Raw genomic sequence first — 13,248 nt, 5'->3', positions numbered from 1 at the left:
TGGTGTGAGAAAGGAACACTTAGTAATTTCAATGTACAGCAATTCTTTACAGAAATGCTACATTCATTTGATAGTTAATTTTCTAAAAACTGGTCAACATGTCAAACAGACAAATCGAATGTAATAAGGTAAATTTAGAATGAATTCAATATTTAAAAAAAATTTTTTTTTTACTTTGTAGAAATTTAGAATATTGATTGTAGATTATAAGTTATCTCTTGAATCATGTGGCAAACTGAAATTTATACATATTTATAATTCATGGCTTAAGATAAAAAGATGCATAAAATCTGACTGCATAATTCGAAATAGTGCATAATTTTACATAACCAAATTTATGAGAATTGCTTAAAAATAAATAAATAAAAAAATCAAACTGAAATGATGCAGTCCATATTTTAATCCATTTTTTTTTTGTTAAAGAAAAAACGTCAAGAAATAAAACAGATTTCGGTTCTTTAAATTCTCAACTGACGACATTTGCATAATTCAAACAGTTTTAAGTTTCTTTTACACCATTTTTAATTCAAGTTAATTAAATAATTAAAAATAAAAGTACATTGTAATTCTACCATAAGTTATTTCCCTTTAATCATCTCTGGGTATTTAAAGTTTGACTTAATTACAGTCGTCTCTTCCTTGACTTTTTAGTTAGAAGCAAACTGTCGTATCTGTTCTGATACTACATTTCATCTTCCTGTATTTGATTAAGAGGAGCCTTTCCAGACTGAAGCAATTTTAATTTTTGTTCCAACCCAAAGTGCCTCTTAAGGAAGATACATTTTTCTCTTTTTAATACTTTTGTTTACCCCAAACAAGGTATATTGCCACTTACATGAAGGGCAACTATTTAGGACCATGTCTACAGGGGACTATGTAAGGAGATAAGCAAGATGCTTGTTCACATTACATTTAAACTGCATGCGAGTACAGTCATAAAAACAAGGAAATTATGAAGTACAAGGGAATAAGCTATTAGCGTAGAAAGCCTTCTGGATCTAGGGACTTCTATAATGAAGGGGTGGGATTTTGCTGAACAGATTTATTAGGGGGTATGTATGTAGAGGGAGCACAAGGAGTTCAGAGCACATTACATTAATATACTTGCAAAAAAAGGCATAAGGATGCAACATCGTGTCAATAGGAAAGAGAGGTTGGAACTTGGTTGATAGACTAGGTACAAAAAGTCCCGTGCTAAGAGGGAGACATTAACGATAGATGCACCAGCCTAGATGTGGCAACAATACTCCATGCATGAATGAATGGTGGCTTTGTAGAGACACAGGATACTCTCAGGTACGAGTAATTTTCTAGCATGGTAGAGGGAACTTACCTTTACAGCAAACTTTGCAATGTCTGCAATGTATTTGTTCCAGTTCATGTTGCCTGTGAATGTTAAATCAAGGAGTTTGAAGGATGAGCTCTTGGATATGGTATTAGTCATGGCTATTGGTAGTTGAGATCCTTGAAGCACTTGCACATATCATTTGGTTTAAATGCCTATCCAATCAAAACCTGGATTTATGTCTCGTTTAAGAATATTCATCACTCATCTAGTAATATCATACAATTTAATTTTCATTAGACTTTGTCAAAGGCTTTGGATATATCAAGAGCTACCGCCCTAGCTCCCCCTGCCTTATCCAGTGCATGGCATATGCAGTCAGAGATGACCGTTAGGATATCTGCAGTAGAACAGGTTTGCTTAAATCCATACTGTCATTCAGTGACAAGATTAAAGGGAAGATTAAAAACCCACCTTGTGTTTAATTCTGCCCTTGTGGGGAGGCAAGTAAATAGATACTAGATTAAAGTTATTCACTGACAAGAGGAAAATTATGTTAATAGAAAAAAGATACATAAAGGCAAAAAAGTTCAAGATCTCAGTTGCACTATGAGTTGGCCAGGACTTGAATTTTAACTTTCTTCAGATTCATAAAGGATCATAATTACATCAGAATCAAAATAAAAACTCAAATTAATACAAAAATGGCGGGTATTAAAATAAATTTTTGGTCAAATTTTATCTTATTTTTCCTTTCATTTTTTTCTTTTCATAAACTTCAATCAGGAAAGTTTGTCATCTAATATTTAATCTATATGATACTAAACTGATAATTTTGCATGCTTGGGTGGTGTGCAAGTGGGAATATAGATAGTAATGGCAGAATAAGAGAAGGAGAAGAAAAGGACGGCATAAAGGATAACAGCAATATATATTTGACAATCAAGAGTGAAGGAGAAATGATGTGAAGAAGTGAATAAAGTAATACTGTAAGAAAGTAAGATGACAAATGATAAAAACGAAGCTGACTAAAATATAGAAAGGTTGGGGAGACTAAAAAAGAGCAAACGGTGGTGAGACCAAAAAGGACAAACGATGAGGGGGTGGGGCAAAGACCAAAAAGGACAAACGATGGAGGGGGTGGGGCAAAGACCAAAGAGGACAAACGCTGGGGGAGGGGGGGAGCGAGACCAAAAAGGACAGACGGTGGGGAGGGGGGGGGGGGCGACCAAAAAGGACAGACGGGGGGGGGGGGCGACCAAAAAGGACAAAGGGTGGGGGGGGGGGAGACCAAAAGTACAATGGGTGGGTGAGAGAGGGAAACCAAAAATGAAAAAGGGTGGGTGAGGAGAGACTAAAAAGGATAAAGGGTAAGGGGGAGACTAAACAAAAAGAGAAAGAGAAAAGAAAAATGTAGAATCTACCAATATTAAGCCAACTGGTCAGGAGTCATCCGATTCTAAAAATAAATTTAAAAAAATTTTAAAATATTAAATATATACGCTTTTTGTATAATTTACATTTAAAAAAAAAAATACTTACCAATGGGAAAATAGTCCATTTATGGCCATTTGGTTGGGCCAACAATCTGCCCGTTCATACTTGCATCTTCGACCACCACAGAAGAGAGAACACTGTTTTTTCAGTGGGATAAAGTTACGTGCTTGCTCTGTTAGCATACTGTATTGGGGATAAGGCACATTACCTGCAAGAAAAACATTTTTGAAAAAAAAAATGAATCATTTATTTGGTGATGAAATAGGAAGTCACTAAATTTTTTTTAGATTTTATTCCATAAAATTTTGTAGAAATGACTACAACCTTTGTAGCAGTGATTAACTATTTTCCTTTAGCACAAATATTATACACAAGTAATTTGATTATCTGTTAGAATATTACCCTGGGCAGAGTAATAGTCTTTACAAAACTACTTACAAAATTAGACAAATAAAACCTTGTGCTGTCAACCAAGGAGGAAATTTCTACTCTCTCTGTACTTTACCATCAGCTAAAGTAAGGAAAACTAATATCTTACTTATGCTAAGCACCTGGCTCATGTAAACAGTATCAACACAGCAATAAGAGTTTACAATACAAATCACAATAAGAAATAGAGTACAGTTTTCAACAAGCAAGCATATGAACACTTCCTACACGTCTTCTTTCACTCAAATTGTTACTGTTACAACTGATGCTAATCGTATTTCGTCTGTGGTTGGATTCCATGTTAGCCGAGATTTGAGATAATTGGACAAGTAAACATAGAACATCTGTGTGATTGCTAAGTCATGGGATGATGGCCTCTTGAGAAATGGACCACAATTCTCAGCAAGCCAACAGCTAAAACATACATTTCTGCCAATACAGTTACTCTCACTTGATGTGAGCTTATGATCACTTTTCTAACATTTTCTTTTAGTCAAAGTATCTTTATAATTGCATTTTATCACATTTGTGGCTGGATCATGCACGTTCCTAAATTAATTATTAGTTGGAAGTTATGGTAGATCAAAAGACTGGACATAATGCCACTGCTTGTAAATTAAACTTCTAGTTGGATATTTATATACAGTAGAACTCTGGGATACGCCATTAAAAATTAGTAACAAAATAAAGTACAGTATATAATACACATGTATATAATCAAATAACATAAATAAGATTGTAAGGCGGGGCAAACATTGTATTCCACATCGTAACTTGGAACAAAAAAAAAAAAAAATGTATCCTAGCGCCACCATGTCCCGGGGTTCTACTGTACTTACACACATGCCACACTGCATATTGGAATTAAAATTATAAAAGGAAGATTCTTAACCTTTAAAATTGCCCCTCAACATCATTTTAAAAAATTGCTACCTTAATTGATAGCTACTACCTTTTAAAATTTAACTAAAATTGAAGATACCAGAATTTTGAAGGGCTTCCATCCCTTTACCAAAAACTTAAACTAGCCCACATTATGACCGGATATGTCTAGCAGTTGTACTTGAAAATTCATAATGATCAATCAATTTAGGAGTGAATCCCGTCATACAAATATCATTATCAACCATTACACCAGTGGTGTGTTGGGCAGTAACAAAGCCCCTCCACCTCCGCTTATCCTGTGCCAGCCTAGCCAGTGAACCCCAAGAATGCTGCATAATTTTCCTCTCTTTCCACTGTTCTTTAAGTTTCTCTTGGCCTTCCTCTCTTCTTTTTGCCATCTGGAGTCCAGGTTTTGAAAATAACAAAATGGGAATAGTAGTCTGAATAACCTAAATAATAGAAAGTTTGAATCCTCATCCCAGAACAGAAATGCATCAGCATTAAAGATGTACAATTTGGAAACTGTTTTTGTTTTACATGGATCAATGGATAAAGCAGTCAGCACTCCACTAATTATCAGGCAACACTTATAAACCAAATTTTTCGCAGCAACTACTACAGGTACTAGGCAGTTCCATGTTTAATGTGTTGCATAGTTGCATTTCATGCGGAAGGCAGGATTACTGTGACTGAGTAATAAAAACAAATAAAGGAGAGACCACACAGAAAATTTTTAACAGTCATTGGCTCCACCATAAAATGACCACATACGGATATTAACAACTCAGAAGAAAAGGAAAAGGTGTGTGGCGATGTGAAAGGCACGCGAGTCTTCTCTCTTCTACTACTCCTTCATAATGAGCTGGCTGACTCCAGAGTTCTAGAGAGAATTACGACAATACCCCAGCTGGTTGTAGCTGAAACATAAGACTGCTATTTGACAAGAAAGAAAAAGGAGCAAGCATATTAGTAGTGTTGAAAATGTAGTGGCGACTTGTGTGAAATAAAAAATAACGTTATTTTACCTAAAGAAATTATTTCAAAGTTTTGACTGTCTTCACATATTTGGGTCGATTTGAAAAGTCAATGTTATTTTAGTCTCTCCACCCATTGTCCTTTTTACTCCTCTTCATATAAAACGTGTTATTTCGCTGATGCAAGGTTTGAATGACTTGCAAAAATGCTGACGAAAAAAGTGACCCCTCTTTGTACAAAATAGCCCAGTTGACGTCGAAAAAAAAAAAAAAAAAAAAAAAATTCAACGTTTTTGGCCAAGTTTTGATATTTGGTATTTGTCATCCGAGACTTCAAGCTTTAAATGGATACCAATTTTATCACTGTTGAAGCGCGTGTCGAACGTTTTTGGCAAACATACAAGCACAGACGCACATTTTGCGTTTTATATTAGACTAGTGGGGATACCTGGTATTTCCTGAGTGTGCCGAGGTGGTGTAGTAAGGACTCCTCTGCCAAAGTGATAGTAGCGGTGGGGTGGTGGGGATCAAAACAGTAGGCAGTTTGGGTGGAGAGGTGTTTAAAAAAAAGAAAAAAAAAAAGTGGTAGTAGACAGGCAAGCTCGAACCATTAACCCAAAGGAGAAAAAGGTATATATAAAAAACAAAAAAAAAAGTAATGTCTTAGCCGATGTCTCCATGGCAAAACCAGAAGTTGCGAATGGGACGTGAAAGCGGAAAAATAAGCAAAAGAAAATCTGACGTCTTACCAATTCTCTGTGATGTGACCGGAAGTTGGGAATGTTCAAATTAAGGGAAATCCAACCAACACAGTGACTTGCAAAAATGGTGACAAAAAAGAAAAAAAAAAGAAGAAAAAAAAAGAAAAAAAGAAAAGACCCCTCCTTGTAGAAAACTGCCCAGTTTAGGATGAAGGAATTAATGTTTTTGGCCAATTTTTTGATATTTGTTGTCAAAGATGTTGAGCTTCAAAATGATACCCGTCTCGTGAAAATCCATTGTCGAAATGGAACACGTACATCAACTCTGTTGCCCAGGTTGCTGAAAAAAAATGGTGGGATCCTTCTACCGCTCCAGTAGCTGATGCAATTCTCTATCTATATAAAAGCCAAGTACGTCCAAGGATGGAGTACTGCTGCCATCTGGGTAGGAGCTGCTAAAAACAGCCTATCCGCCTTGACAGAGTACAAAATAGACTTTGTAGCCTAGTGGGGGATGCCCTTTTCTCTTCCCTGCAACCTCTCTCCCACAGAAGGGACGTTGCGAGCCAGTCATTTTATCGTTATTTCCACAGGAAGTGCTCGTCTGAGCTCCAATCTCTGCCCCCTCCCTTGCTAAAACCCCCGTCTAGCTGAAACCACTGTCAGTAATTTTCCCCACTCTTTATCTGTGCCTAAATCAAAACGTAGATTCCATGAACAAAGCTTTTTTCTTAGAAGTGCACGCCTGTGGAACTCTTCCATTTGCCTGTAACCCCTCAAGCGAGAAGGTGGTTAAGGACTCTTCTTTCTCTGGAATTCTCAGCTCGTGTTATCTAGACTTCTCTAAGGTTGTTACATGAAATCTGGTATGCTGAAAGTGAATATCAGAGGCAGCAGGCAGGAAGAAAGACAAACTCATGTAGTCTATCTACAGAAGCTTAATTTTCACAAAATTATGTACAAAAATGTTTTTACAATTTTCATTCAGATTTTGTAAGTTCTTTTCAAAGTCTCAAATCTCTTCACAGACAACGACAGACGGATGAAAGAGGTTGGGAGGGGGTCACGTCTCTTCTCGGATTCAACAAGCAATCTGCTCAACTCCCAACTAACTGATCTGGAAACTCCACTCTCACTAATTTTCGCACGACAGTCGTATATATAGTAAGGTATGTGGATGGGGTGGAAATTCTCCCGGCCAATAAGATTTTAGGGTTTTACGTGGATACAATTCCCATCCTGAAATCTGAAGTACTCATTCTCACAATTTTCAAGGCCAGGTGTCAATTCTGACATCTGACCTAGGGTTCATTTAAGGCCAGACAAGGTTATAAGTGAAATTTCCTGTCATCAACTTTTAGTCATAAAAATATATTTCTCTAGTTTCAAACAATATCTATTTTGACATGAAATAAAATATATATATATTTATCTTCTTTATCTTAAATCCTTGGGTTATCTGGCGTCACCCGGGAATACAAAGCTACCTCAGTGTAGTTCTAACGCTCCTCAATGGGAAATTATGTTACACCCATCTGACTACAACTTGGATGTCTTCAAGTCCAACATAAACAAGTTCCTGATAAACCGCCCCCTTAAGACACTTTATCAGATCTCCATTACTAACAATATTGTCCCATTTATTACTGTACACGCAATAACTCTTATCCCCGAGTGGCCTCTGGGCCTTGATAAGTGGTGACTGCCAGGTAAAAAAACATATGTTTTAATTTGTGGACCCCCTCCGATTGCCCCCCCTCCTCCAAAAGCCTTTGCCGAACATACAAAAAACACACACTAACATTTTCGCTTTTATATTATAGACTAGCAGGGGTGCCCGACATTGCCCGGATGTTTGGAGTTGTAAAAGAAAAAGTTTTGGTAGGCAGATATGCTCGAACCTGAAGCCTAGAGGTGAAGGCGGAAAAGAAAGCCTGACATCTTACTGCGGCACTAAGAGGGCAGAGAAGGTTGAAATTAAACTCTTAAAAACGAACGTCTGGTTTTCCAGGTCAAACATGCCATAGAGAAATGAAATCACAGCCAGTTAAGCTTTACACTTTCTGTGTATTTGTTCGTTTCCAAGAGGTTGGGGAAAACCAGCTCCCAATAAAAAGGGGGGGGTGTCCAAATGAAGAGCAATTGTCTGATATGAGTGGCTTTCCCCGTATTGACCAAAGCTTATTGCTTTCTGGATGTCTCGGCACGAATAGTAGAGAAGCTTGCTTTATTTTAGATTTAGTTTCGCTTTTTAAGGAAAAACGTGAAGAAACAGGGAGGACCACAGGATAGCGTGAATTTTATAAAATAAAACTCGCTCAAATAAAAGATTTTGTAAATCAGAGGTATTATAATCCAGAGAGTATATAAAAAAGTTGTAAGAATTAGTGACCCCCCCCCCAACCTTTGGCGGACATACAAAAAATGCACACACAAACACACTTTTGCTTTTATATAATAGATATAGATTAACCTTTTTGGATTATTTAATGCTAGATATAGTCATTTTGAAAAATCTAAAATTCTCCCCGATTTTCACTTATAGTGTACTCGACTTCGACTACTTTTTTCCTCTCCCCTAAAAAAAAAAAAAAAAAAAAAAAAAGCGGCTCCCTCTCCCCTCAACAAGCAAAAAATTTACTTTCCCCATGACTAATGTTTGTGCAAATTTAAAAAAAAAAAAATTCAAATCATGTTTGAGAAAAGTGCGAACAAATGAACAATTTGGGGGCAATTTTACACCTGATGGTGGGATGGGTGGGGATAAACCAAGTTATCCCGGTAAATCTGTTTTAGTAAAAATTTACTTTCACCATGACTATTACTTATGCAAAAAAAAAAAAAAAAAAAAAAAAAAAATCCAAAGTGTGGTTATGGAGAAAGTGTGAACAAACAAATGGAAGTGTATTACTAAATCCAATCTTTCCTTTGTCGGGGACCAAAAATCAGTGTTAAAAAAATTGCTAAATCTAAGGTCCCCGAAATCCATCTGATATTTTGCTTAAATTACAAGGATCGTTCCAAAAGTAATGCCCGAATGGATGAGAGGAGATCGTAAATTGTATTGTTATAACTGAACTTATGCATTCATGACCAGAAAGCTTTGTCCCTGTTGCAGATATTAACCCCCGTCATGAACGTGTATCTACAGAGATGCATCATTGAATTCTTGAAGAAAAAAAAAAAAAATGCATTGAGAATGGTGATGATATGTAGAAAAATAAATTCTGGAGCACAGAAGGTTGCTTGTTTTAATGGCACCATTCCCATCTTCATAGCTCTTCAATTTTGAGTTAAAACCATAGGAGGCTTTATTTTTTAAACAACCCTTGTATAATGGGGAGAAACCTTTCAATTTAAAAACGAGGCTAAAAGCATTTAAAGATTTGAACTATGTCACTGGTTTTGCACAAGGATCAAACATTTTAACAGCTTTGTTTCTTGCGTTGAGAGATAGGATTGCTATCAACCTACCCTGAACAGCTTCTCTTCTTAGCCATTGAATCTGCTCACATCCAGGGGGGATTATTTCATCACGATCCGGATTCATAATTCTGAAGAAAAAAAAAAAAAAAAAAAAAAAGGGGTGATTGCATTTGTAACAAAAATAAATCTAAGATGCATTCATTCAAAAAATTTTACAAATACTGTTTTAACGTGCACACTTGTCATTTGTACAGATATAAATATTAATATTTAATTAACGTTTTTTAGTTGTAACATTTTATTTATTTTAGATGTAAGCAGACAAACAAACAAAATCTCTACAACGTATGTATGCATGTTTAAAAAGATATTTTCGTTAGAGTTGTGGCTTTCTGAATAAAGTGTTTGCCTTCAGTTCCAATATTTTATGTCATTGTGAATTTTAATACCATACTAAACGGTTTTTTTCTATAGCGTTTCGGTTATTTCCTAGAAAATTACTATCATAAACCTGATTTTTTAAAATAAAGAAACTAGATGAAAACTATTTAATAGCTGTTTTTAACTTCTAATCTTGGCAATAAAATTCAATAAAAGTTGAAACTTGACAGACACATAGTTCAGCTAACTTAAAGACAGTTCTATTTACAAATATACTTAGCTGTCTTTACGATTATTGCTTTTATCTTACTTCCAGTTGCTCCTTCATTTTTAATCAGTTTTTTTCTTTTACTATATCTTGTTTATGAAATTGTTAGGTTAAAGTACAGAATAGGTAAAAAAAAAAAAAAAAAAAAACTCACCCCACCCCATGTTAAAGGCTTTTCTAAATAAAGTTATTTAGAAAACAAAACTTAACATGGAAAATCAGAAATGAAGTCGAGACTTTAATCTTAAAGATAACCAGGCTTTCTTTTAAAAAGAAAAAATCATGTCAGTATTCTTGCAGCAGTACTTTATGAAGGTCCAACAATAAAAGTGCTGCCACTCATCTGTTGATATTGAAAATCTATTTTGAGTTGATTACTTTGCAATCTCCTGATCAAACGAGGGGGGGGGTCAGAGAGAGAGAATACTAAAGGGAAGAAAATCTAACTGGAAAGATATCAGGGAAACCAAGGCTAACAATAGAATTATCAGATTCATAAAATATGAATTAAAAAAACAAACAAAAAAAAACTTAAAAATTTAATGCGCAAGTTACATTGTTAGAAATCCATTCACAAAGTATTGCATCCCTGTGCTTGCTTTGCAAGAACTTTAATGAAATTTGCTCCGATAAACATGTAGCCGTTGTGCCATTATAACATAACTAGGCCCTTACTAATCCGAAAAGCAGCAAAATCCCACGCCTTAACTGTAGAAGCCCCTTGATGATGGAGAACCTTTTACTAAAAAGGCTCTTCTCTTGAACTGTTAGACTTTGGAATCGCCCCACCCTTTTCGTTTCCTGCTTCCGACTGTACTAAATTTAAAATTTCAAGTGTAATCCGAACAAACATCTCGCTGCTCAACTCCCTACTTAGGGACCATGCTTACAGGGTCAGCCTAAGTCACAGTAGTCCTTACATTTGAGTTGCAATTTGCCTTGTTCTTTGTTTTACGGCACAGCCCTTGTCGGGTTATTTAATGCCAAGTCAGATTATTTTTGACAAGTTTTCAGGTTTCAAGTTTTTTTTAAATCAAATATTTATTCAGAATGTTTAGTTTAGTTGTTTTGGAGAGAAAAATTGTTTTTTTTTTTTTTTTTTGACTTTGTAGAACATGATTTTTGCAAAGGTAAAGGAAAAAAAAAAAAAAAAAAGAAAAAAATGTTTGGTGCATTTTAGGTCAGGAAGACTATCTCCATACATCCTGATCTGTTAGCACCAAGGGTAAACTTTGGAATTCCCTCTTTGCATCTCATTTACGACTGTACTAATATGCAGAAGTTTAAATGTAATGTGAACAGACATCTCACTGCTCAACTTCACACATAGAGTGTCCCTGTAGGAGTGCTCCCTAATTCACAGTAGTCTTTTACGTGTTAGTGGCAATGCGCTTTATTTGGAGCGCATAAGCTGTCTCATAATATTAATATAAATGATTTGAAAGTCTGGGGGATTTATTTTTGTATCAAATTAACAGATCCGTTTTTGTATCTTTACAATGAAAACGTTTGTAGACAAAAACGACGCACAGTTGGGAAGTTAATGTTTTGTTTTTTTTTTGTACAAAAATAATTATGGACACAAGAGATGGGGGGGAAAAAAAAGATAAAATAAAACAAACAGGTATTAATAAAGTCTATTTTTGGATTTGCAAAGTCATTTTTAATGCACCAAGCAATAGAGGAAAGAAAATAAAAACAAAAGATTTTTATAACTTGTACATCAACCGCCCCCACCTCCTTCATTAAAATATTGTCCAAACGTTAGACAAAAAAAGAAAAATAAATAAATAAATAAAAAAAAAAAAATAATAATAATATATATATATATATATATATATATATATATATATATATACACACACACACACACATTTAGAAAAATATTTTCAAATGAATTGAATGATGTTAATTACTTGTTTTCAAAACGAAGTGTATTTGTGGATCTTCCTGTAAATTAGAATTAAAAATACACTATTTTGAACAAAACGCAATAAAGAAAATGCAAAACAAGGATTGTATATATCGCGATTATAATACAACAACTACTATACCAAAGTGTACGAGGTGCCTTAAATAAGTTTCCAAGCATTTTGTACAGGCATTTAAAATTGTCATACACCCTTAAAAATTCAGTATGTTATTGCTATACATCTTATGAGATGACTGGCCAATTTTTATGATTTCAGGTTCAAATGAACAGTTACAGCAGGAATTGGAATACACCCTACTAAAGTCTGATTGTCACAACTGATGAATTTCAAAAATGCAATCTGGACGCGAGAATACTTTAGAAGAGCGATATGCAATAAAATTGTTTTAAACTTGGAAAAAATGTCACAGAAATGCATGAAATGTTTCAGACTACTTTTGGACCATCTTGCATGCATCAAGCATTTTTGGAGTGGAATAATCAGTTACACCACTCCAAAAATGTTCAATTCATGGAAGGCAGGATTCTGTGAGGAATGATAGAGTATGGAAGTAGTAAGGAAGTCAAAACACTGGAATTGATTGGCCAAATGAAGAATTTCATGGATAAGGACCATCGTGTGTCTAGAGACAATAAGTGATGTCAGTGTGGGAACTACATAATTATTCATGAGGAACTGAAGATGCAGAATATTTGTGCAAATGCACCAGTTCACAACTCCATCCTTGTCACAGACTATTTGACCAAGATGGACATCAAGACAGTTCCTCACCCTCCCTATAGTCCAGATCTTGCTCCCTGTGACTTTTGGTTATTTCCTTAATAATTTAATAGCTTAAGGAAAACCTTAGAGGCTGTTATGAAACAACTGAGGAAATGAAAAGCTATGATGAGAGTCATTGACATGCTCACAAGGACTTCCATGGGGCCTTCCAGAAGTTGTTGGAATGGTACAACAAATTGCAGCCGGAGGAGATTACTTTGAAGGAGACTAGAGTTTCATGTGTGTACTATCAATAAAAGTGCCCATATGAAAAAATTCTAGAAACTTATTGAAGGCACCTCGTATTTGTGGATTAATAACTGATTCTGCCTGTTTATGTAAGGCAGTTAAGGTAGAAATAAGATTAGCATAGCTCTGATACTGAAAGTGAGGTTTTCGTTAGTTATTACTTTTACTTTGGTGGACCATGCACAAAGTACAATTTTTGTTGTTGTTCTAAATATTCAGACATGTTAATAATCTACTTTATGTGTGTGTGTGTTACTGTAGTACAACAAGAACACGATCCATCCATAGCTCTTGAACCCCTGGAGGGGCATAGGCTTTGTAGATGCTTTTGTAGCGAGGAGTTCTTTTTACAGGGTGAGGGTGCTAGCCCCACACCCAACCTTACCAGAAGGTGCATACAGTGCCTAGCCTTCCTAAATGGTCACCCATCTGGTACTGGCCAGGCTCAACATTGCTT

At 35.4% G+C, this 13,248-nt stretch overlaps 1 protein-coding gene across 3 annotated transcripts in view; it reads right to left on the bottom strand.

Annotated features, from left to right (window-relative positions):
* The window catches only part of LOC145297715 (uncharacterized), a 99,934-nt gene that overhangs the window by 49,040 nt on the left and 37,646 nt on the right, over nt 1-13,248 (bottom strand). The window contains exons 1-3 of one of the 3 annotated variants that reach the window (XM_080143924.1): nt 10,001-10,021; nt 9,246-9,325; nt 2,828-2,990 (exon numbers count right to left, since the gene is read on the bottom strand). In XM_080143924.1, the coding sequence (XP_080000050.1) occupies nt 2,828-2,990; nt 9,246-9,321 (239 nt within the window). In that variant the 5' untranslated portion in view covers nt 9,322-9,325; nt 10,001-10,021. Of the gene's footprint in view, nt 1-2,709; nt 2,745-2,827; nt 2,991-9,245; nt 9,326-10,000; nt 10,022-13,248 lie in introns of those variants that run through there. The other 2 variants (XM_080143923.1, XM_080143925.1) reach the window with 2 other exon arrangements.

The sequence above is a fragment of the Euprymna scolopes genome, chromosome 18 (genome assembly GCF_053919585.1).
Source record: "Euprymna scolopes isolate OS-2025 chromosome 18, ASM5391958v1, whole genome shotgun sequence".
In the NCBI taxonomy this organism is placed as follows: Eukaryota; Metazoa; Mollusca; class Cephalopoda; order Sepiida; family Sepiolidae; genus Euprymna; species Euprymna scolopes.
This window is presented reverse-complemented; position numbering and strand designations above follow the sequence as displayed.